Raw genomic sequence first — 24,402 nt, 5'->3', positions numbered from 1 at the left:
AGGATTAGTATCGGCAATCTATTCGCATTTGGTACACGCAAAGATTAGTGAAAAACCTCTACCAGTAATTGAATGCTAACCCACTCTCACTGATGAATCCATAACGGCTTTATTAGAATCTCATATACAGGGATCTCCCTCAAACAACAAAATGAGCCAATGAAACATTATGCATCAGACATATTTAACACCAAGTAGGATGTATAGAATGGGCAGAGTGTCATCCACAGCATGTCCGCGGGGAGCTGGAGGCGAACTTCTGGCACGTGATATGGACTTGTAATCCAATAGCCATTTTCTGGAGGGAAGTGACTGACTTTCTTTCCCTTCTACTGCCGGTCCAAGTACCTTTCATACCTGAAGTCTGCCTATTAGGGGTACTGAATGAAGACAATTGGGCTCATTATATGACAACACTCTTGAGGGAATCCCTGTTTATTGCACGTAACTGTATTGCTTTGAGATGGTACAGCCCTAATACACTGAACTTGACCATGTGGAAAATGCAGATAAATCAGATTGTAGTCCAGGGTGGATAAATGTTTTTTTTTTTTTTTTTTTTAGAAAAAATCGTTTTTTTTTTATTTAAATCAGATTTTTTTATATATATATATATATATATATATATATATATATATATATATATATATATATATATATATATATATATATATATATATATATATATATATAATATATATACAGACGTGGACAAAATTGTTGGTACCCTTTGGTCAATGAAAGAAAAAGTCACAATGGTCACAGAAATAACTTTAATCTGACAAAAGTAATAATAAATTAAAATTCTATAAATGTTAACCAATGAAAGTCAGACATTGTTTTTCAACCATGCTTCAACAGAATTATGTAAAAAAATAAACTCATGAAACAGGCATGGACAAAAATGATGGTACCCCTAGAAAACACAGAACATAATGTGACCAAAGGGACATGTTAATTCAAGGTGTGTCCACTAATTAGCATCACAGGTGTCTACAACCTTGTAATCAGCCATTGGGCCTATATATATGGCTCCAGGTAATCACTGTGTTGTTTGGTGATATGGTGTGTACCACACTCGACATGGACCAGAGGAAGCAAAGGAAAGAGCTGTCTCAAGAGATCAGAAAGAAAATTATAGACAAGCATGTTAAAGGTAAAGGCTATAAGACCATCTCCAAGCAACTAGATGTTCCTGTGAGTACAGTTGCACATATTATTCATAAGTTTAAGATCCATGGGACTGTAGCCAACCTCCCTGGACGTGGCCGCAGGAGGAAAATTGATGACAAATCTAAGAGACGGATAATCCGAATGGTAACAAAAGAGCCTAGAAAGACTTCTAAAGAGATTCAAGGTGAACTTCATGCTCAAGGAACATCAGTGTCAGATCGCACCATCCGTCGTTGTTTGAGCCAAAGTGGACTACATGGGAGACGACCAAGGAGGACACCATTGTTGAAAACGAATCATAAAAAAGCAAGACTGGAATATGCCAAACTACATGTTGACAAGCCACAAAGCTTCTGGGAGAATGTCCTGTGGACAGATGAGACAAAAATCGAAGTTTTTGCCAAGGCACATCAGCTGTATGTTCACAGACGAAAAAATGAAGCATATCAAGAAAAGAACACTGTCCCTACTGTGAAACATGGAGGAGGCTCTGTTATGTTCTGGGGCTGCTTTGCTGCGTCTGGCACAGGGTGTCTTGAATCTGTGCAGGGTACAATGAAATCTCAAGACTATCAAGGAATTCTAGAGAGAAATGTACTAGCCAGTGTCAGAAAGCTTGGTCTCAGTCGCAGGTCATGGGTCTTGCAACAGGACAATGACCCAAAACACACCGCTAAAAACACCCAAGAATGGCTAAGAGGAAAAAATTGGACTATTCTAAAGTGGCCTTCTATGAGCCCTGACCTCAATCCTATTGAGCATCTTTGGAAGGAGCTGAAACATGCAGTCTGGAAAAGGCACCCTTCAAACCGGACACAACTGGAGCAGTTTGCTCATGAGGAGTGGGCCAAAATACCTGCTGAGAGGTGCAGATGTCTCATTGACAGTTACAGGAAGCGTTTGATTGCAGTGATTGCCTCAAAAGGTTGCGCAACAAAATATTAAGTTAGGGGTACCATCATTTTTGTCCATGCCTGTTTCATGAGTTTATTTTTTTACATAATTCTGTTGAAGCATGGTTGAAAAACAATGTCTGACTTTCATTGGTTAACATTTATAGAATTTTAATTTATTATTACTTTTGTCAGATTAAAGTTATTTCTGTGACCATTGTGACTTTTTCTTTCATTGACCAAAGGGTACCAACAATTTTGTCCACGTCTGTATATATATATATATATATATATATATATATATATATATATATATATATATATATATATATATAATGCTTTTTGAGTAAAATATATTACCATCCAAAGGTTATTTCATTATGAAATAAAGATTACTTTTTTAATTATGTAGCATAAGGCTGTATATGTTTAATTTTTTGTTTAAATTTCATTAATCCATTCACAATGTCATGCTCTTCCAGAGGTTTTTGTAAGATTACTGGGTAGTTTCTCTGCCTACAAGATAGATGCTTGGTTTAATTTTGGAGTTCTCAAAACTGAATTTATAACATGAAAAGAGTTGAGAAAAAGATCTTAATCCTAACTTCTACAAACCTATAAATACAGAATCAACCCCTTCAGTGCTAAGTTTAAAGTTCAGTGAATAGAATATAAACAATATTTTTCTGATTGTTTGGAGTGGAATAGATCTGCACAAGAAGAAAGTGAAACTAAGTGTAAGGAGGAAAAGGCAAGCAGACAAGGAGTACTACAAAATGAAAGTGAAACTTTCTGAGCACAGTACTGCACAGCCACAGACAGACAAGTCTTTGGATCTTTTTGTGTGTATGACCTGAGGTTTATCACATTCTTTCCTTGGAGGAAAAAAACTATAATGGCAGCAGGCCGTAAAAGAGACCCAGTTTGGCAATATTTTAATGAAGTTCCTTTACCTATCGGTAAGGCAGGCATGCGTGCAAAATGCAAACACTGCAACAAAGAAATGCAAGGCCTGGTGGCCCGAATGAGGCAATATCATGAGATGTGCTGTGATGAAGATGACCAAAGAAACACATTTTTCTCCTTCCTAAGTACAACAGAAAAATTGTCCAAATATGAATCTTTATGTAAAAAACTATGATTTAAATCAAGCCTTACTGACTAGTGATTTAAATCGGTTTGATTTAAATCAAATCCACCCTGGATTCTACCATATATATAATACTAGTATATAAACATCGCAATAAACCGCAAAAGTTTGATACTTTGGGGCCTACGGTGTGGGACAGCACAAACCATGTACTTGACCTCGAGATTGCGACAAGCTAGATCGGCAGCTCGAGGTAACGTGGCTCAGTCGGTTTAGTGGTTTATCCACCTGTATGGATTAGAATCTGCAATAAAATATCTGAGGGAATGGCTGAGTGCAAAAAATGTTTAGACTATTGCGGTTCTTTTTCTCTTGTTTGTTTTTAAGATCTGTCTGTATTTAATGAGAAATGGACCACATACGGTAGGTCTTCTGTCTTATTTTTCTACACTGTATTTGGCAACAAAATGTCTAAACTTGTTACACCTGACATCGCTGCCAAACAATTGGATACCTCCTGTGTCGTTATGACACGAATGCGGAAGAGAGAGAGGTCAGAAGGACGTCGGCCTCCTGCCACTCCAAGGCAAGATGGCGCTGCATTAGAAGCAGAGGCTGCGGCCCGCTTGGGTAAATATGCCTGCTCATCCTTGGTACCCCCCCACGCCTGCTGCTATAACTGCTGCTACTACAGACACACCATCAACCTGCACGCACCATCCTGCACACCTTTAAGGTGCCTCCACTGGGAATGGTCATATACCTGCTGGTGAGCCTACTATAAAGGACATATATGCTGCTGTACAGTGTTGCAGCAGTGCATTAAGCATCCTTAGCTCTTACATGGACAATCTACAGGAATAAATCTCCCTTATCAGACAGGATCTGAGAAAAGTCAATGAGAGGATTAAAGTGATGGAGGAAAGAGTGAGCAATGTGGAGGACCAATTACCCCAAGTAAAACTGGATCTTGGCAGGATTATATATAATGTGTCTTTACTGATGTCCAAAACTGATGACCTCGAAAATAGGTTGCGCAGAAACAATCTGAGATTGGTGGGGGTCCCTAAGAGGGCAGAGGGGTCCAACCTAGTGATGTTTTTTGAAGATTGGCTCACATACATGTTTGGCAAGGACTCATTATCTCATGTATTTGCCATTGAACGGGCACATAGAATACCATTCCGAGCTCCACCACCAGGCCCCCCCCCCCCCCCCCCCCCGCATCCAGTCTTGATGAAACTACTATACTTCAGGTATAGGGACTGCAGTCTCTGAAAGCCAGGGATCACCCTGACCTCCTCATCAATGGAAACAAAATATCCATCTTTCAGGGGAAAAACCCGGAAGTGCAACGCAAAAGGGCAAATTTGAAACGCTGCCTACGGGACTTACAACTTCCCTACACCATGCTATATCCCACCAAGCTGAGTGGTTGCTCATGGAGAAGTCTGCATGTTTGATACTCCTTTGGATGCTGCGCAATGGTTAGAGACTAATGAACACTCCCTCAAGGCATTGAAAAACACCAGAGGACGTGTACACCTCTTTACCAGGGGCGGGAGACTTACAAAACTGGCGTAGTGCTGAATGGACGCGCTGGATAAGTTTCACATATAATTTTTTTTTTTTCCCTTTTCTTCCCCGTTTCCTGTATGATGTATTCTATTTTCTCCTGCTTTTTCTACTATCCTTTTCCCCACTTCTTGGAATATTATACTCAGTGTTCTCTTTATATGTGGGGTACTGTAATCTTGTTTGGCACATGAGTACTAATGTACATAGCACTGGTTAGGTGCCCTATTTCTATAATGGCACTGTTCACTGCAGAATCTATTCTTTGGGAGGTGGTACCTTAGTACATGTCTGATTAGTTTCTTGCTGTTGATTTCCTTATTTAGCCGCTACTCGTCTTCAGGAAGATTTTTTTTTTATTTATTTTTTTGCCTCATTCATATTACTTTCCTTTTTTTTTTTTTTTTATAGGATACATGCTTGAGAAATACTGTTTTATGTTTGTAATTTGTTTGCATGGAGGGTTAGGGAGTGTCTAGTTAAGAGACTGTTGGGCTAACAATCTGGACCAATGAGCGGTCATGGCTAATTCCACACTGTTCATGGCATGTCTATCCTGTCACAATATGTCAGCACCCAGATTATGGCTGAAAAACTTAGTTGTGGGATGCAATGTTAGAGGACTGGGAAAGGCAACGAAACGCACAATATATCTTGCACTCCAGCAATGTCAGCCGGCCATTATTTGCTTGTCTAAGACACATTTGGTACCAGCCACTACCCGCCTGCTGAGCAGACCATGGGTGGGGTCAATCCTTTCATTCTACATTTACTACATCTACACACTCGGGGGTGAGCGTCCTCATTCATAGTTATTCTGTTTGCCATTCCTCATGACTAGATCCTATGGGCCGATGTCTGCTTACAGTGCACTTATCACTTTTTTCTTTTGTTTTAATAGCGGTATATATTCCTCCACCATACAATAGTGTGGTCCTAAAGGAGGCGCTTACAGAGGTGTGCTCCCTATGTCCGATCCTTTTAATAGTTGACTTTAACACATGCCCCTCACCGCGGTTGGATAGGTTGGTGGTAACAGACTCCAGGGGCGAACAGTGACACTGTATTTGCTAAGCTTTTAAGGGAATTGGATCTGTCTGATATCTGGCATTTCTATCCCCAAGCTCTCGAGGGAGCATCCGTTCTGCCTGGACCAGACTCTTAGATTGAAGGAACTGGAGTTGGCGCTTCGGTCGTTCCCAAATGAAAAGGCCCCTGGTATAGACAGCTTATAAGCGGAGAGCTTTAAAAAAAATATATATATATATATATAATATATCTATATTAGCACTGTCCTACTACCTCAGCTTTTGGAAGTATTTATAGAGGCCTTTCAGAGGGGGAGACTGCCTGATTCAATGAGCGAGGCAATAGTCGTGGTTCTGCCAAAACTAGGAAAAGACTCGTCTCGTCCTGATTCATACAGACCTAGATTCTAGGAAAGGTCCTGGCAAACAGGCTGTAATTACTACTATTATTCATGAGGACCAAGCTGGTTTTATGTCTAATAAATCAACATCCGTTAATCTTAGGCGTCTGTTTCCTAATATTCAGAGGCGGTCGGGTGTCGGGCAATACTATCTCTGGACACGGCTAAGGCCTTCGATAGCATTGGACTGTCTCTTCCCAATCCTTGGCTTTAATTTATCGCCTCGCAGATTCGACACCTGGGGGCCTGGTGACAGGCTCCTAGAGGAAGCGTGTCAGCAAAATTAGTGGCCCACATTATAAAGTGTAGATCGCCTATAGTCGTATTGAAACAGGGTGGCCTCCCCGCTCATGTTGCGGGAATGCCTACAATTAACTCAGTAGGGTTTGGCACAAGTGCCGGAAGTGGTTGTCCATAACGGGCTTCACCTAGGCTACACCGCTCTGGAGCAACCCTCTGCTCGAGAAGGCAGTGACATTCTTATATCGGCTGCAGAAAGATGGGGAATTCAAGTCATTTGATCAGTTTAGTGGAGGTGTTTTCTCTGCCTCGTACTGCCTTCTATCAATTTCTGCAACTGAGACACGCGTTCCAGTCGCAGGCTAAATCTATCCCAGTGACCTGTGTGAGGGTTCCACTCCTGCAACAGATCCTTACTAGGTCCTCTACGAAGGGGCTGATCTCTTTCAATATATAGGAATCTTTTTGTAAAGTCCATTGGAGAGGGATCCGTCCCGGTTAGGATGGAGGAGGTCGGCCCCATTTCGGATGAACAATGGAATTAGATTGGTATGTGAGAGACATTGCATGTCCCAATTGTTGCTGATCTAGCTAGTATGCAGAACTCCATCCTTTCTGTTCAAAATTGGGGCTAGAATGGATGCCTCCTGCCCACGGTGTGGGTGAGGACCTGCATCTCTAATGCACATGTTTTGGGAGTGGGATGAGCTCTCAAGCTTCTGGGCATGGGTTTTAAAAAGTATTAAAGATGCATACCAAATTAAAGGGAACCTGTCACCCAAAAATCGCCTATTAAGCTGTTTACAGTACCTTATAGTGCTGTATAGTCGTTTCCTGATGCACTTTTTGTTAGTTTTGCAGCATGTATGCTCAGTCAGAAATCGATGTTATATTCAGCTGCTGCCCCGTGCTTCAAGTCAGGCTTGAAGTCACGGGGGCAGCGGCCTCGGCGTCTTACATGGCCCTCTCCCCGCCCCCTGCCTCTGTGACTGACAGCCGAAATCCGATTCCGGGACCGCGCTCAACGGCCGCATGCGCAGTAAAGGGCGGCAGGAGCGCGGTCCCGGCTGCCGCGCGTACTACGCGCCGTCTTACTTTCGCCGCACTGCGCATGCGCCCGACATCCTGTATCAAACGCGCCCGCGCCCGGCATCTGGGCGCGGGCGCGTTTGATACAGGATGTCGGGCGCATGCGCAGTGCGGCGAAAGTAAGACGGCGCGTAGTACGCGCGGCAGCCGGGACCGCGCTCCTGCCGCCCTTTACTGCGCATGCGGCCGTTGAGCGCGGTCCCGGAATCGGATTTCGGCTGTCAGTCACAGAGGCAGGGGGCGGGGAGAGGGCCATGTAAGACGCCGAGGCCGCTGCCCCCGTGACTTCAAGCCTGACTTGAAGCACGGGGCAGCAGCTGAATATAACATCGATTTCTGACTGAGCATACATGCTGCAAAACTAACAAAAAGTGCATCAGGAAATGACTATACAGCACTATAAGGTACTGTAAACAGCTTAATAGGCGATTTTTGGGTGACAGGTTCCCTTTAAGGTTCCGGTTACTCCTGGGGCCTGTCTAGCATGGTTATAAGGGGAAATAATAGCATTCTTAATACAGAATGCTTAGTAAACTGTAGATTGAGGTGTTAAAAAATAAATTAAGTTACCTGTTTCAATTGATCGCGCAGCCGGCATCATCTTCTTGCTTCTTTCAGGACCTGCAAAAGGACCTTTTGGTGATGTAATCGCGCTCACCATGTGCGGGTGCAATGCTTTCACCTCACGCATTGCACCAGCATGGAATTCTCGCCCGTGTGAAAGGGGCCTTAGGCCCTGTGCACGTACATGGGAGGGATATGTTTTTTTTAAATGACAATTGGACAGTATAATGAGATGCGATATGGTTATTACAAATGGCGGACTGTCTCTTTGCTCGGGGGTGGGGGGGATTGGGAGGGTTTATTTCTTAGTTTGTGTGGGTTTTAATAACAGCTCTGTATGTCATTCATTTTATCGTCTGTAATACTATTTGTAAAGGAGTACTTATTGTTTGTGTAATTTTGGAAAAGCTGTTTAATAAAAAAATATCTGATTAAAAAAAAAAACTGGCGCTGCATGCGTGGAAGTTATGGAGAGGCCTGCAACTCTTCAAAACTGCGGCAGATCCTCCGCCACCCTAGGGCTTTATTAATACCGGCATCTAAATAAATGTGCCCCCATGTATTTTTGATTCTTGCCATTCTTTGTAAGCATCTTTAACAGCCTCTCTTGTTTTCATTTTTTGAACTTTGTAGTACTTATTAGAAATTAATAATTTCTCCTTCTCTGTCTTTACGCTTTATTTCCGGCTGTAAAATAGAAACTGTGAAATCTCAGATACTTGTGCTCTACAGAAACTGCATAAGGTTTAGTGAGCATTGGAAGGAATCTTCTGCGCATACAGAGATTATTATAATGTGATGTATTCATTTCTTTTGCTACCTCTCGTTGGGCTGTTTGCGTTCACAAATGACCAACACATTCAGTGGCTTCTGCCATGATGAAATCTGACTGCAGTTACATACTTTTAGATGGCAGACACCGGGTATAGTTAGCTGTTCGTGATTCACTGTGTTTCTTCCTCCTAACCACCACCCCTTCATCTACTTCAGAAATGCCCTTTTTACTTTTGAGAAAGAACTAACCCAAATTTCAGAAGAACTTACAAGAGATAACAGTTTGTATGCATCAGGGTAAAGAGGAGAAGTGAGGGAAGTGTTTCCTAAGCGTTCACTATAGAGGGTATATTTCCATCACGAATGGTGACCAGTGATCTCCAGTGTTATCTGCTCTTATTATGTGTCAGTTTATTAAATATCCAGTGTCCTTTTTTTTTTTACCTAAAACTAGTGGTATCATTGGAGAAAATTCTAAATATAAAAAATATTTACAGGCACATACTTAATTGTACTGAATCATCATACACGGTCAAGTCACATTATTATGACCACATCTTACATTCGACATCGGCAGCTCGTAGCTCCTGAAGGAAGTCCAGTGTGGTGAGCTGGCATGGTGGGTATATACGGTGTGTGATAGGCTGTCTGCTCACACATCCCTCCTTGCTTTCATGGGTAAAAGGGGTGATTTTATCAGAGTTGCGTAAATGGATGATTATTGGCTCTTGGGCCAAGTGTGGCAGTGTTTCTGAAACTCTGCAGTGTGAACTGTTCTTGTCCTGCTGTGGCGAAAGCATATTGTGAGAGGACAAATGCCAGCATTGTGAATAAGTGACATGGAAACAGAGCACTACGCGTCATTGATGTGAGAGGTGAACGTTGGCTACGAAGGTACGCAAGGGTGGACTACAGTAGAGCAGCTCAACGCTAAAGTAACCCAGGGGGCTACCAGATGTGTGTCTAAAACAGTACTGCGTATGGGGCTCCGAAGCAGATGGATGGTCACTGGACCTCTGATAACGACGTTGCATCAGCAAAAAAGGTTTCAATTTTAAACGGCAGGTTCATAATTGGACCTCTGCTGATTGGCAAAGGGTTACATTCTCTGATGAATCACATCTTCTGCTTTATCGCCTGGATGGATGTTGGCATGTCAGGTGAAAAACATTAGAGAACAAACACCCTGCAGCCACTTCTGGAAGAACACAAGCTGGTGGTGGCAGCATTATAGGCTGGAGAATGTTTTTGTGGTATTCTATGGTCCACTGATCCATGTGAAAGGCGCACTCAGCCGATTTGGCTATGAATCCATCCTTTGCAGATCAAGTACACCCACACATTCTGATTCTCTTCCCTGGGGCGGATGGGATCTTCCAGCAAGACCATATGACATGTCACATGACTGGAAATGTACAACATTGGAAGAGCTTGACGATGACTTCCAAGTTCTACCCTGTCCCCTAATGCCCCAGACTTGAATCCAACTGAGCATCTGTCGGACCACCTTGATCGTCATGTTCACTCTATGAATCCTGCCCCACTCACCCTCCAGCAGCTGTCGGATGCACTGCAGTCAGCATGGCTCCAGATATCTGACTATCAGGACCTTGTTGAGACCTATTGTCCGTGCTGCACATGACTGTTACTATGAATATTAGCTGGTGGTCATAAGGTGACTATACATCTTATGAATTCATATACACTGTCAAAAGTCACACAAATTCCTACAGAATTCATAACCTTCCCTCCCCTTATTACACTTGTGTTCACTCTGGAGTATATGCCCGATTGCACGCCATAGTTTTGAGATACTTCTGCAGTGTATCTCTCGACCAACTGAAGGTGCAAAACCAGCTATACCATTATTTCCATGCTCTCTTGAACCAGCTCCGACCCAGTGTTAAGAGCCCAATACTTTTGTCAGTGACTCATCTGAATAGTTCCAAACAAGTGCAAGCTGCAGAAGGTCTCCACACGGGGGGTCACACCTAGGACCCACACAGTGGTACCTTGTTTACATGTTCCACAATGTGGTGCCCCTATATTAGTGTGGGCAATAAGCTGATGCCAGCACAAAAATCATCGTTCTGCTCAACGAACATTACCCATGAATGGTACCAAGCAAATGTCAGTTTCCACCTCAATGACCTATCTCTTCCATCTTGATAGATTCATAGCTTCTGAGACCATCTCCTGGGATTGGGGACTTGGGGGGCCTACACCCTCAGTGTGCCTCAGCTTCATTGTGGCCACCCTCTGAATAGACTTAGCACAAGAGGTCAGCTTATTGAATATTTGAATTCATAGGCATTTTTTCAGTACTATTTAAGGGAAATACTTTTTTTTTTTTTATTTTTTTTTTTTTTTTAAGGCCGCTCACAAAATTTGAGCTCGATACCTATAGGTATGATGAAAAGCCACTGATACTTAGCACAGTGCGTAGCTAGTAAACTTGAAACTGCAAGTGGTCTTGACACCCACCATTCTGCAGCTCTCCAGTCATCACACAAACCCAGAATTTCTGCTGTGATTAGGTTGGTTAAAATTTGCTGTAAATTGCATTTCTCACGCTGGTTAAGAAACGAGAACGTTGTGTGCGTGTGGTATGGAAACGGGGGCTGCAACGGCAGACGGCGCATGTGATTTTCACTTGTGTTTTTACACCTTGGTTGTAAGAATACCCATCGACCTGCCCTCAGATATTCCAAAGGTCTACATTTCTTAAAAGGCATCTCCGCCGATGGTTGTTCATTTAGACAGGACAATATCCTACTTCTTCTTTACCCCAATCAGTGCCTTGGTTGGTTCTGTTTATTTCAGGTCTGTCATGATCTTTTCTAGACCCAGACCTCAAGGTTTATTTTCCGTCCTCTGCCTTACAGGAAACACTTTTTAGCTTTTTATTTTTTTTCTAAATCAACCCCGATGCATGAACTTTTTTTTTTGCACTTAAAATGAGTCACCACAATGTCACTGATAGGACACCTCACCACATTTTCTATACCCTTTTTTGTCATAATTTTTTTTTTAAATCTGGTCTCCATCTCAGAAGACCGCAGAGCAATATAGACACATATATAAGCAAGAGGTAATTCTGTGTGGTCTGCACTTCTTGCTAGCTTGTCAATTGGTAATTGCAGGAACCAATGTGCATATAGATGTCTGAGCTCCTTCAGCAGATTTTCCTAGACTTTAAAGGTAATGGGTCATCAGAAAATGTACCTATTGTTTAAATCACTTTTTTGTCATTTTTCATTTTCCATGTCAAGAAAAAAAAGTAAATCCTGCGGTTTTTGAACTGGCTACTAAGCCTAATGGGCGCCACTTCTCTCTCTGTACAAGCTGCAGTTGTCTCCTTTTTATTATAGTCGGGTTTAGGATGGCATACATCACCTGTGTATAGGTAACACAGTATCCTCTGACAAAGACCTATCGTGAATAAAGCTTATCTACTCCCTCCTGACCTCTGCACAGGTCACAGCATGCCTAGAAAACTCTCCCATAGAAGTCAATAGTCAGCTCCAGACCATTGTGTCTATGGCCCATTGGGCTGCCTTTAAAGCATTTCATTAAATGCTTTCTAAATACTTTTAAGAACCGCTCAGGCAAGATGGCCGCCCCCATAATCATGATCAGGAAGCAGAATTAAAAAAATCTGCAATCAGAAAATAAGGAGATAAGAAAAGTACCGTATGTGTGCTGCTATCTGGTTTTATCTGAGAAAACTATTTTGGTGACGCATTTCCTTTTAAGGGGAATGTTTCATCAGAAAATAACATTGTTTAAATCAAGTTTTTATGGTAAACAGATTTTTTTTTTTTTCTTCCCATGTCCCTATCTAGATTTAAACAAATAGTAAAAATATTCAATATCCTCACGGTCCATTAGGCCTAAGATATAAGAAGACTTCCAATGGACAGGAGCTTACCTCATTGACTTCTATGGAAGAGCTTTCTAGGCATGCTATAGGACCCGTGCAGAGGTCAGGAGGGAGTAGATAAGCTCTGATATCACCTAATATGAATGGTGGATCCTGTGTCATCTGTACAGAGGTGTTATCTGTCATTGTAATCATGCCTGTGATGATGAGATGGGTATTGAAAGGTTAGGCTAATTTCGCACACTCGCGTTTTGTGTGGATCCGTCATGAACGGATCCGTTCAGATAATACAACCGTCTGCATCCGTTCTGAACGGATCTGTTTGTATTATCTCTAACATAGCCAAGACGGATCCATCTTGAACACCATTGAAAGTCAATGGAGGACGGATCAGTTTCCAATTGTGCCAGTGAAAACTGATCCGTCCCCATTGACTTACATTGTGTGCCAGGACGGATCCGTTTTGCTCGGTTTCATCAGACAGACACCAACATGCTGCAAGCATCGGTTTAGTGTCCGCCTCCAAAGTGGAATGGAGACAGAACTGATGTATTCTGAGCGGATACTTTTCCATGCAGAATGCAATAGGGCAGGGGTCAGCAACCTCCGGCACTCCAGCTGTGGCAAAACTACAATTCCCAGCATGCTCCATTCATTTCTGTTAGAGTTCTGAGAAGAGCAGAGGAAGTATGCATGCTGGGAGTTGTAGTTTTACAACATCTGGAGTGCCGGAGGTTGCCTACCCCTGCAATAGGGCTAAACTGATCCGTTTTGGACCGCTTGTGAGAGCCCTGAACGAATCTCGCAAACGGAAAGCCAAAACGCCTGTGTGAAAGTAGCCTTACCTGTACAGAACAGGACGTCTCTGCATATTAGGCCTAGTGGTCAGTGCAAGGACTGCAGCATTTTAGATTATTTTTTTTATTTTATCACCAAAAATTTTGTTCAGATACCGCAGTGGCCCATGAAGAGGACGCACTTGTCAATCCAAAGGCAAGGAGCCCTGTGCTGACCAATGTCCTAGTTCTGCTTCAGCTTTCTTTGGTCATAATTCATTGAAGCGGTCAGTCAGGTCATGCGTTTTTATAGAAGTTGTCAATTTTCTTTCAAGCATACGCAATACAATAAAGGAAGAAACAATCTCGATATTACAATTTTGTTTTTGGCCTCCACCCACGTTCATACGGTATATCATTTTGACATTTATTACAGAATGATTTACGTAATTGCAAAATTACTGAACAGCCCTGCTACCCTTTTTTCAGTGTAATTACAGCTCCTCCATCACAACCGGTTAACAGTGACAGTCAAACGGCAGGAGGTGCTGTGCCGAACCCACGCTGATTTGATATTGATGACCTATCCTGTGCATAGGTAATCCATATTGGAAACACAACAACCCCTTTAAGAGAACGCCTCCTTTGTTGTCTCCCAGGTCCGCACAAAAATCTGCTCACCATTCTATGGGATTTAGATGCAGCTTTTCGAACCCTGTGGAGTTCAGAGGAAAGAATCTGCGGCAAATCTGCACGCGATCCTCAAACTAACGAACCTGCTGCAGAGTTCAAAATGGAGTCCACAAGAAGGAATACCGCACAAGCAAGAAATCTGCAGCATGTGTAAAGTGTGAGCAAAACTTCTTTGACTTGCACTGCGCTGTAATTTCATACAAATTTGCAGCGAGAATCCGCACGAATTCTGAGACGTCAGTTTAAACTTAATTAAATCACTTGAGGTTGATTTTAAGTCTGGTTTATTTTACAAAAATTGTGCAGTTTTTTTTCTTTTTCTTGTGTGTCTGGTATGGCAACTCAGGGAATAGAGTTGAGCTGCAATACCAGACACTGTCCACGGACTAGGGTGGCACTGTTTCTGGAGATAAAGACCCCTTTCTTTTTCTAATACCGTTGCTTACTTTAAAGAGGACCTTTCATGGGATTATGAGTTACCAACTGGTATGCTTACCAGATGGGGCGGCCCCTACAGATGCCAGTAATTTTTTCTAAAATACCCCTCCTGGTGCTGTCCAACACCCCCCCCCCCCACAACCCCCCGCTGTTTTTGGCAGCTCAAATGTTAATTTAGAGCATCTGTACAGGGAGGAGGAGACGCCAGGGTTTCTCAATGGGCGTCTCCTTCTCCCTGGCTGTAGCGCGGTCAAATCACAGCAGAAAGGGAGAAAAAACAGCTTACCATCTTTCTGCCTGTGACGCTCTCTGCTGTGATTGGCCCGCGCTACAGCCAGGGAGAAGGAGACGCCCATTGAGAAACCCTGGAGTCTCCTCCTCCCTGTACAGATACTCTACATCAGGGATGGCCAACCTGCGGCTCTCCAGCTATCAACCTACAGCAGGGCATGGTGGGAATTGTAGTTTTACAACAGCTGGAGAGCCACAGGTTGGCCATCCCTGCTCTACATTAACAGATCAGGCACCAAAAACAGCGGGGAACACAGCGCCAGAACAGTGGGGTTTAAAAAAAAATGTGCTGGCATCTGTAGGGGCCGCCATATCTGGTTAAGCATACCAGTTTCTAACCAATAGTTCCTTCAAAGGTCCTCTTTAAGGTTTGAATGCTATACTTTTGTTGAGTTTTTGGTTGGATGCCATGATTTATTGTGATTTCCATTGATGGGTAGAGCTTACCTGACGTGACTGCCGTAAGGGGGACTTCTGTGAATGGGAAGATTAGCAACTACTTTTGCTCTGATAATCTGCATTGGGGGGTATGCAGTGACTAGGCCAGGCATGGCCAACCTGAGGCTCTCCAGCTGTTGTAAAACTACAACTCCCACCATGCCCTGCTGTAGGCTGATAGCTGTAGGTAGCATGGGCATGCTGGGAGTTGTAGTTTTGCAACAGCTGGAGAGCATCAGGTTGGCCATCCCTGGACTAGGCCATCATCTAGATCTATGTAACAATAGATGTGACTACTCCTTACAGCAGGGTTCAGCAACCTTCGGCGCTCCAGCTGTTGGGGAAACTACCAATCCCAGCATGCATGCTTTCTCAGCTGTTCTCCTGACTCCCAAAGAAGTGAATGCGGCATGCTGGGAGATGTAGTTTCTCAACAGATGAAGTGCCAAAGGTTTCTGACCACTGCCCTACAGTTTGATGGGTTCTTTTTGGGAGATAGCAAGGGTCTTCCTTGTGAATTTTACATTTATAATCTGTCATTACAATGATCCTGTAAATTAAAATCTGACATTTCGCAGCGCCACAAGCTTTATTGTTGAAGTGTCTGTGTTCGAATCACACTTTCTTCTCGACACCTGTTCTAGGAATTAAGTGTCGTTGTTTTTTTCTCTTTTTTCCTTCTCGAATGATGTTCATGTTGTGGCTGCAGCCCCCTAAAGCCCCCAAACACCTGTATTTCCTTTTAAGAAAGCTCAGTGTTAGGGAACTTTGATTGCTTTTATGTGTTGCCAGATGAAGAAAAGCACAGGATGCTAATTTGAAACCTTTGCTTTTGCTTCTTAAGAAATCTTTATAACCCTTTAGCTGAGAAATTGCAAGATTTTTCACCACAATGTGCTAAAACTGACTGTTTTGCAAAGTTACTTAATGCCTTCTGCAGTTGCTTCACTGTACTGAAAAGTTGCACTTGTGTCTATCTGATCAGTGTGTGCCATTTATTTCAGCAGAGAGAGCTTCTGCTAATGGCTACGAAACCCGAACCCAGACATACCCATAATTTCACCCAGGCAGCCCTCCTGACATGAGCGTCTGAGTGTGAACTGCTCCGATGCTCTTGTCAGGGGGCTGCCTGGGTGAAATTATGGGTATGTCCGGGTTCAGCTCTGAACCCGGACAACCCCTTTAAAAAACTATTTGTATTTCCCGTGTGATTGTAGCCAGCCAGCTAGTCATTGCCCATGGGAGACTACAGAAGGCCACAGAGGTTTTATGGTTCCAAATACTTCCCAACAGTATCTGACGTTAAAGGGGTTGTGCAGCCAGTCAGGATAGGTCATCAATCTGATCGGTGGGGGTCTAACTCTTTACACCCTGCCGATCAGCTGTTTGAATCTGTAATTATGAAGTGGATGTGGTGCTTGCACCCTCTTCAAACAGCTGATCGGCGGGAGTGCCAGGAGTTAGACCCCCACCGATCAGATGTCATCAATATGTGCTGGCTGCACAACCTCTCTAAAGTGCTGGACATGGCCATTGAATGGAGCATCTGGATGCATGCTCTACTGTGACTACGATCACAGCCGTGCAGTGGAGAGAAATGGGGTACTCGGGGACCCCCATTCTTGTGATCATTGGGGTTCTCAGAGTTCATACAGTTATCAACTATCCTGTGCATAGGTGATTTAATGTCAATTGTGCTAAAAAAAACACGTTAAGGCCGTTCCATGCATTGGGGACTGCAGTTTGCGGTCTCTAATGCACAGGCTCCATCCGTGCGGTGCTGCAGACGGATGCAGACCCATTCAACTTGAAAAAAAAAAAAAATGTTCTGTTTGTTTTTTCGCGTGGCGGAGGCAGGGAGAGAAACCCCATGGAAGCACTCCGTAGTGCTTCCATGGGGTTCCGTGCCTCCGTTCCGCAATGCACCTTCTGGATTGCGGACCCATTCAGATTAATAGGTTTGCGATGCACAAACGGCCAGGGCCCATGTTTTGCGGACCCGCTGATTGCAGGCCGCAATACGGGCATGGCCGGGCAATGACTGTGTGCATGAGGACTTGGGGAAACTGTTGATTTCTGCTGCTAATAAGAAGTTTATTATATAGGGAGAGTAGTTATAGGTTTGTAGGATTTGCAGCAGGATTTCTGGAAGAAAAAAAGCAGAGTAAAGCCTCATGCACACGCACCGTGAGATACCGGCCTGGGTTCCTGCTAAATGTAGGAGCGCGCGGCGTCATTGGTTGCTATGACGCAGTGTGCTTCGTGCCGCCGTTGATGTACAGTAATACTCGTATAGATAATGTGTATTACTGTACAGCAGCGGGCGCATGGCATCATAGCAACCAATGACTGGATAGGGTGAGTCTGGGGTGAACTGGTTACCTTCCCTCTGTGCCCTTACTGCAGACTGCTAGCAATTCATTCATAACTTCTAGTAGAAATAATAAGAGAATGGCGCTCCAGAATTATTACATGGGGAACACATGCCAAATAGGTGTCTCACCTGATGCTGTCCTAGTCGGAATACAGAGCCAAGTGACATGTCATCTGTACTGCTTCTGTCCTTCAATGGTTTGTGGGAAAGTCAAGGAGAGTAACGGTACCACGCTCGTGGCACCAGAGGCCCTATTAGCATATTTTTAAAAAGCTGAATTTTCTGCAGGGGAGCCATGGATCGTCAAGGAAAACATTGTCATCCGGTGAGAAATATTTGACAGTGGGCTTTGCTACATAGCGGTGACAGACCATTCATCACAAAATCATATTTGCTAATTATTTCAAATGGAAAAAAATATATAGATTCCCTTGCCTGTGTGCCATGCACCTGCATGTGAAGGAAGTCTGTTAACTGACGGCCTCCGTTAAACCTCCCAGCGGTGCAGATTCGTGGAAAATGCTTGTGGCTGGTTTCTCATGATGATTTTAGGAAATGACTAGAAGATTGATGTGTGTGGCAAATGTTTGTCCTCACCGGCTTTTAATAATTCACACAGATATTTACTGTAGGAGAATTAAATCCAAAGGGGTCTTTAATGCACTTCTGAAATCCCTGTTTGTAATGTGTATTTGTCCCGAAATATGTTGGATGAAAAAACTTACTGGAATGTTACCATTGATATTAAAGGGTATAATATTTCTAGGTTTGTTACATGCCAGCAGTTTTTACTGTACTGGACACGGTGTTACTATTTGGTTTAATCTGGCAGCTTGAACATAAAAATTTGATTTAAATAATAGGTTATTTTCTGATGACACGGAAAGCAAAGAGCGCTTCTAAAATGTAGTGTAAGTCAAGGTGTTAAAAAAAACTACTAGATGGAGGTTGCACAGAATGTCTTTCTCCCTGTAAGGCCTCATGCACACAACCATGTATCGGCCTTGTCCGTGCTGCGGACAGCAAATTGCGGTCCGCAATGCGCACATGTCCACCATTCACGGACTCATTCACTTAAATGGGATCCGCATTGCATAAGAGTAGTGAACCTTTTCCGGTGCAGACGCACAGACGCCGTAGTGCTTCCGATCCCTGCCTCTGTTCTGCACCGTACCTCCCGGGTTGTGGATCCATTCAAATCGAAGGGTCCGCATCCATGATGAGGTGTGCACACGGCCGGTGCCTGTATATTGCGGACACTGACCTGCTCTGGACTTGTGCATGAGGTCTAATACAGAGTTAAAGGGGCTCCACGTACACCGCTCTGTCGCGTCCCTAAGGCTGTGGCTGCCTGGCTAGGAAAAATTGCTGTACTTGAGATTGGTGTCCTATTGACAGCACCACTCTATGGCTCAGATTTACTAATCCAAAAGATGGTGAAGACGAAAAGCAGCAGATTCATCACAGGGGCTCAGGCTGGATGGTAAATCTGGTGCAGGGACGGACACTTTTCTCTGGCTTTTACTTATAGACAGATTTTTATGCCAAAATTGAGGAGTAATCGTGGTGCAAAATGTTGCATATTAGGCCCCACTTCATTTCCATGAAGCTCTTAGTTTCCAGCCCTTGTTGAGTATGTCGGAAAAAGTGTGCAAACTCTAGATACGCCAGTATGCACCACTTATTAGCCAGATTTTTGGTGCAGACATATTAGTAAATATGTTCTCCTCTATTATTTTGTGTAGCCAGCAAATAGAAATTGTTGTTCCAGGTTCACAAGTGTTTCTGCTCAGGGCGTGTGCCATATTTTTATGCATAGCTGACTAGACTGCTTGACTGACCACCGAGCCATCTTTTTCCTGTTTTTGTTTTCTCTTTATATAGAAAGAAGAAGGGAAAATTCAAGGACAACTCAACAACTCAGACTCCAGCCAGTACATTCGTGAGTTAAAAGATCAAATTGAAGAATTGAAACAGGAGGTAAGCAGTGTGCGCCCATGTTACTGCCCGATTCTGAACGCCGCCATGTGCTGTAAGGCAAGCAGAGGGCCAACTGCCTGCCATACATAATACTGTGTATGCCATTCTCACCAACGGAGAACTAAAGTAGGTTTAACAGGCAATTTCTAGAATCCGAAGGAAATCCTGAGGATCTAATAGATCTGTAAAGTTTTAATAACTTTTTGAGCGTTTCCAGAATAAAAGTATTCTACCTGGAAAGTAGTAGAAGTAGTAGTTCAGAAGAAGAGAGATTGGGGGAATTTATCAAAACTAACTTTTGCCAAACAGTAGAGAGAACAATCTGGTTGCTGCTATCTTTTTCCCAAGGACCATTCAAAAATAGGTTAGCATCTCATGGGTTCTTGGGAATTTCTCTATTTTTTATGTGATTTTAATTTAAAGGGGTTGTCCACCTTTTTATTAAAGAGGTTATCCTGGAAATAATATTGGTGACTTATCCTTAGGCTGGGTCATCAGTATCAGTTTGGCCGGGGTCTGACTCCGAGGTCCCCTGCCGATCAGCTGTTAGAAGAGGTCGGGTTCTCCGCAGCCTCTATCTGGGCCATATGACGTCACTCTACATCGCTCACTTGGCCTAGTTGCAGCTCAGCCCCATTAAAAGGAGTCGGTCACCTCCATATGGCCATATACAGCGCTTACATGGCTCTGTAGCACACTTATACAGGATTGTAACGGTACCTTTTGTCTTAAGACTAGCACCAGCAGGAAAAACAAAGTTTAATTCATATGCAAATGAGCAATCGCAAGTGCCCAGGGGCGGCGTTCAGTGTGTAGGTGCCCAGGCTGCTCTGCCTTCTTTTCACTTTACTCCTCCCCAGCCTCTGCCTTTGCCCGCCCTCCAAGTCTCTTGCCTCATTGAAAGGTCCGGACTTGGAGGGCGGGCAGAGGCTGGGGAGGAGTAAAGTGAAAAGAAGGCAGAGCAGCCTGGGCACCTACACACTGAACGCCGCCCCTGGGCACTTGCGATTGCTCATTTGCATATGAATTAAACTTCGTTTTTCCTGCTGGTGCAAAGAAGACAAAGGTATTGTTACAATCCTGTATAGATTTGCTACAGAGCCATGTAAGCACTGGATATGGCCATATGGAGGTGACAGACTCCCTTTTAAGGTGAATGGCGCTGAGCTGCAATACCAGACACTGCCACTATACTATGTATGGTGCTGTGCTTAGTAAGCTGCAGAAAGTCTGGGGCTCCCTAAAGCAGCTGATCGGTGTTGCCAGGACTCTGACCCCTGTCGATGTGATAATGATGACCTATCCTGAGGATATGTCATTTTTATTATTTCCTGGATAACCCCTTTAAGTGATGGCCTGTCTTTAAGGGTCTGACACCCATGCTGCGCTGGGAGCAGAGAGCTCCATTAACTATGTAGGGGACTCGGGTTGTGGCTGCAGCGGTGCTCCTATTGACTTCAGCAGCGCTTAGTCAACTACAAAGTAGACGGAACTGTCTGCTTCTGGAGCTATTGCCGAACAGCTTATTGATCGGCCATTGCCTAAAAAGGTGGACAGCCCCTTTTAAAGGGCATTTGCCCGCGGATTAGTATCTATGAAACTGGTTGACCATGTTACATGTGCGCTTTGCAGCTGAAGGCATCTGTGTTGGTCCCATGTTCAAAAGTGCCCACGTTACTGAGAGAAATTGTGTTTTGATATATGCAAATGAGCCTCTAGGAGCAATGGGGGCGTTGCCGTTACACCTAGAGGCCCTGCTGCACCGTCTGCACTTTGATTGACAGGGCCAGGCCTGATCATGTTTACACTGCTTGGTCCTGTCAATAAAAGCGGGTGCAGCTTTTGCAGAGAGAGCAGAGCCTCTAGGTGTAACGGCAACTCCCCCGTTGCTCCTAGAGGCTCATTTGCATATATTAAAACATCATTTTTCTCAGCAGTTCGGGCACATATGAACATGGGACCAACACAGATGCCTTCAGATGCCAAGCGCACATGTAATAGGTCAGCCAGTTACTGCCGATCAGCTGTTTCAGGGAGCTGCCGCGCTCACTAGAGCTCTGGTGAGCGCAACTAGCTCCTGTCAGCACACCAAACACAGTGCCATACATAGTATAGTGGCCGTGTTTGGTATTGCAGGGATTCACTTCAATGGGGCTGAGCTGCAACTAGGCCACGTGACCGGTGATGTCACACGGCCTAATAAGAGGCTGCGGTGCTTTGGCAATGCCAGCCTCTTAAAACAGCTGATCGGCGGGGGTCCCTGTCTATAGAATATTGACCTATCCTGAGGTGTAGGTCATCAATATATATATTTTTTCAGGGTAACCCCTTTACCTATTGAGTCAGTATCGCGAAAATGACATCTCGTGTATTAATTCACACCCTGCAGTTTTATTGGCTTTCCTATAACCCTGCAGCTTGTAGACGCTGGGCTCATAGCATTTGACTTGTAAATAAATGGAGCTGAATTACGGATCCGGACTCTGAGAGATGACTTGTTTGCTGCAGTCTCTTCACACCTGATTAGGTGGAAAGTAACCGTTTGGTTTAGTCTCCTGAGAGCTTCTTAGAGCTTTTTGTTTGCTCTGTTGAGTAGCCTGTCACCTTCAATCCTGGGGTGTCTAAATGGTTGAGGTTTATGTGAAACTCATGTGCTGTTTTGCCTAAAGCACATGTGCTGATTTGTGGTTGCTTACCGTTGTGGAGAAAGTGCGTGCGTTGTGCTGGTATGACCGAGATTGCATAAAAGGATACTTGCCTAATGTCAGTTGAACAATGAATTAGAAAGCAGATTTGTACATAAATGTGTTATATAATAACCGTTCTCCTCATTGACGGCGTTACTCAACGACACCTCTTTCTAGTGCTCTGATGTTACTCCAGCGGAGTGACCAGGTAGCGGTTTATAAGGCACGTGGTTTTTACATGAGCGCGCAGTGTCTGCGTGTGACCAGGTAGCGGTTTATAAGGCACATGGTTTTACATGAGAGCGCGCAGTGTCTGCGTGTGACCAGGTAGCGGTTTATAAGGCACATGGTTTTTACATGAGCGCGCAGTGTCTGCGTGTGACCAGGTAGCGCTTTATAAGGCACGTGGTTTTTACATGAGCGCGCAGTGTCTGCGTGTGACCAGGTAGCGGTTTATAAGGCACGTGGTTTTTACATGAGCGCGCAGTGTCTGCGTGTGACCAGGTAGCGGTTTATAAGGCACGTGGTTTTTACATGAGCGCACAGTGTCTGCGTGTGACCAGGTAGCGGTTTATAAGGCACATGGTTTTACATGAGAGCGCGCAGTGTCTGCGTGTGACCAGGTAGCGGTTTATAAGGCACATGATTTTTACATGAAAGCGCGCAGTGTCTGCGTGCGACCAGGTAGCGGTTTATAAGGCACATGATTTTTACATGAAAGCGCGCAGTGTCTGCGTGCGACCAGGTAGCGGTTTATAAGGCACATGGTTTTACATGAGAGCGCGCAGTGTCTGCGTGTGACCAGGTAGCTATGTTCAGTCTTGTGAGCTGGGTGGTCTGCAGCATATTGGTCAGGCCAGTACATGTCCTTTCCTATGAACTCCTAGATCTAAGGTTTACATAGTGACGTGTAGGTTTATGCCGTATGGACTATGTTCATCCACAGTATGTGATGAAGAATTATAATTGATACAAAGCAATTCCGGCAGGCCATTATGGCAGATAATAGCCTGCTGAAATTCTCCGGATCTGGCACTGATGGATGCAAATGGATCGCCCGACGACCCCGTTAACTATATGCAATCCATCAAATATGCAGCAAATTGGCCAAAGACCACCGCATGCTGCAGTTTGTGTCCGGCCGATTCCCGGCATTCTCTGCCGGATGACCAATGCTGGAGATGTGAAACTAGTCTAATGTGCTCTTTCTAGTTTTGTAACAGATGCATGAAAATTGCAGACAATTACATGGATGCATCTGACAGATGACCTATAGTGGTTATTAGGGGGCATTCACACAGCTGTAAGTGTTTTGCATTTCACAGGCAATGGATCCACAAAGCACGGATAGCGGCCGTGTGCATGCCGCATCAATGGGTCCATGGTCCACATGTTAAGGCGAAGTAAAGAGCGTGTCTTTTCTTTTCACTGTGTACAAACAGGCCATTATCCATGTTTCCGTGCTTAGTGGATCCACGGTTTGCGGACTGCAAAGAACTTCCGGTGGTCTGAATGCCCCTTAATGTGTTTGTTTTTTTAGTTGATCTCGCTAAAAACAGTGTTTGGCAGCCATTTATCTAAAGGCTGGCCATTCCAATAACATTTTTATGAACAGCTGATGTGTGTGGGGGAAGCCTGATACTTCCCCAAAGTCTCCTGGAATGAACAAAGATCAAGCAAGTTGGCTTCCAGTCTATCTGATTCTTTTGGGTTTTTTGTGTTCCTCCTTTTTCTTCGGGTATGTCTGAATATGGCTTTGCTGGAGTTTCACATACAACCCATGTACTGAGTGGTTCTATGAATGGTACAATTTCTGGGGTACAAAAGATGAAGTGTCCATATTATTTCATGAGTTAGTCTTTCATTCTGAAATGCCTTATGATACAAATCATTCATTCTTAGAGTGCCTGTCAGGAGGATCACCCCTATTAAACCAGGCGTACTGCCTAATAATGTTGACGTGCTGATTAAATTGATATCTGAAATCTCTTGTGATGTTCCTGAAAGAATAGACT

General features: G+C 43.9%; 1 protein-coding gene across 5 annotated transcripts in view; it reads left to right on the top strand.

The window, feature by feature from the left end:
* The window catches only part of EVI5 (ecotropic viral integration site 5), a 158,369-nt gene that overhangs the window by 114,553 nt on the left and 19,414 nt on the right, over window positions 1-24,402 (top strand). For all 5 annotated transcript variants that reach the window (XM_044300504.1, XM_044300502.1, XM_044300505.1 and 2 more), the window contains one exon: window positions 19,605-19,700. In XM_044300504.1, coding sequence (XP_044156439.1) covers window positions 19,605-19,700 — 96 coding nt within the window. The remainder of the gene's footprint in view (window positions 1-19,604; window positions 19,701-24,402) is intronic.

The sequence above is a fragment of the Bufo gargarizans genome, chromosome 7 (genome assembly GCF_014858855.1).
Source record: "Bufo gargarizans isolate SCDJY-AF-19 chromosome 7, ASM1485885v1, whole genome shotgun sequence".
Classification (NCBI taxonomy): Eukaryota; Metazoa; Chordata; class Amphibia; order Anura; family Bufonidae; genus Bufo; species Bufo gargarizans.
The sequence above is the reverse complement of the archived record's forward strand: the minus strand, read 5'-3'. Positions and strand labels throughout refer to the sequence as shown.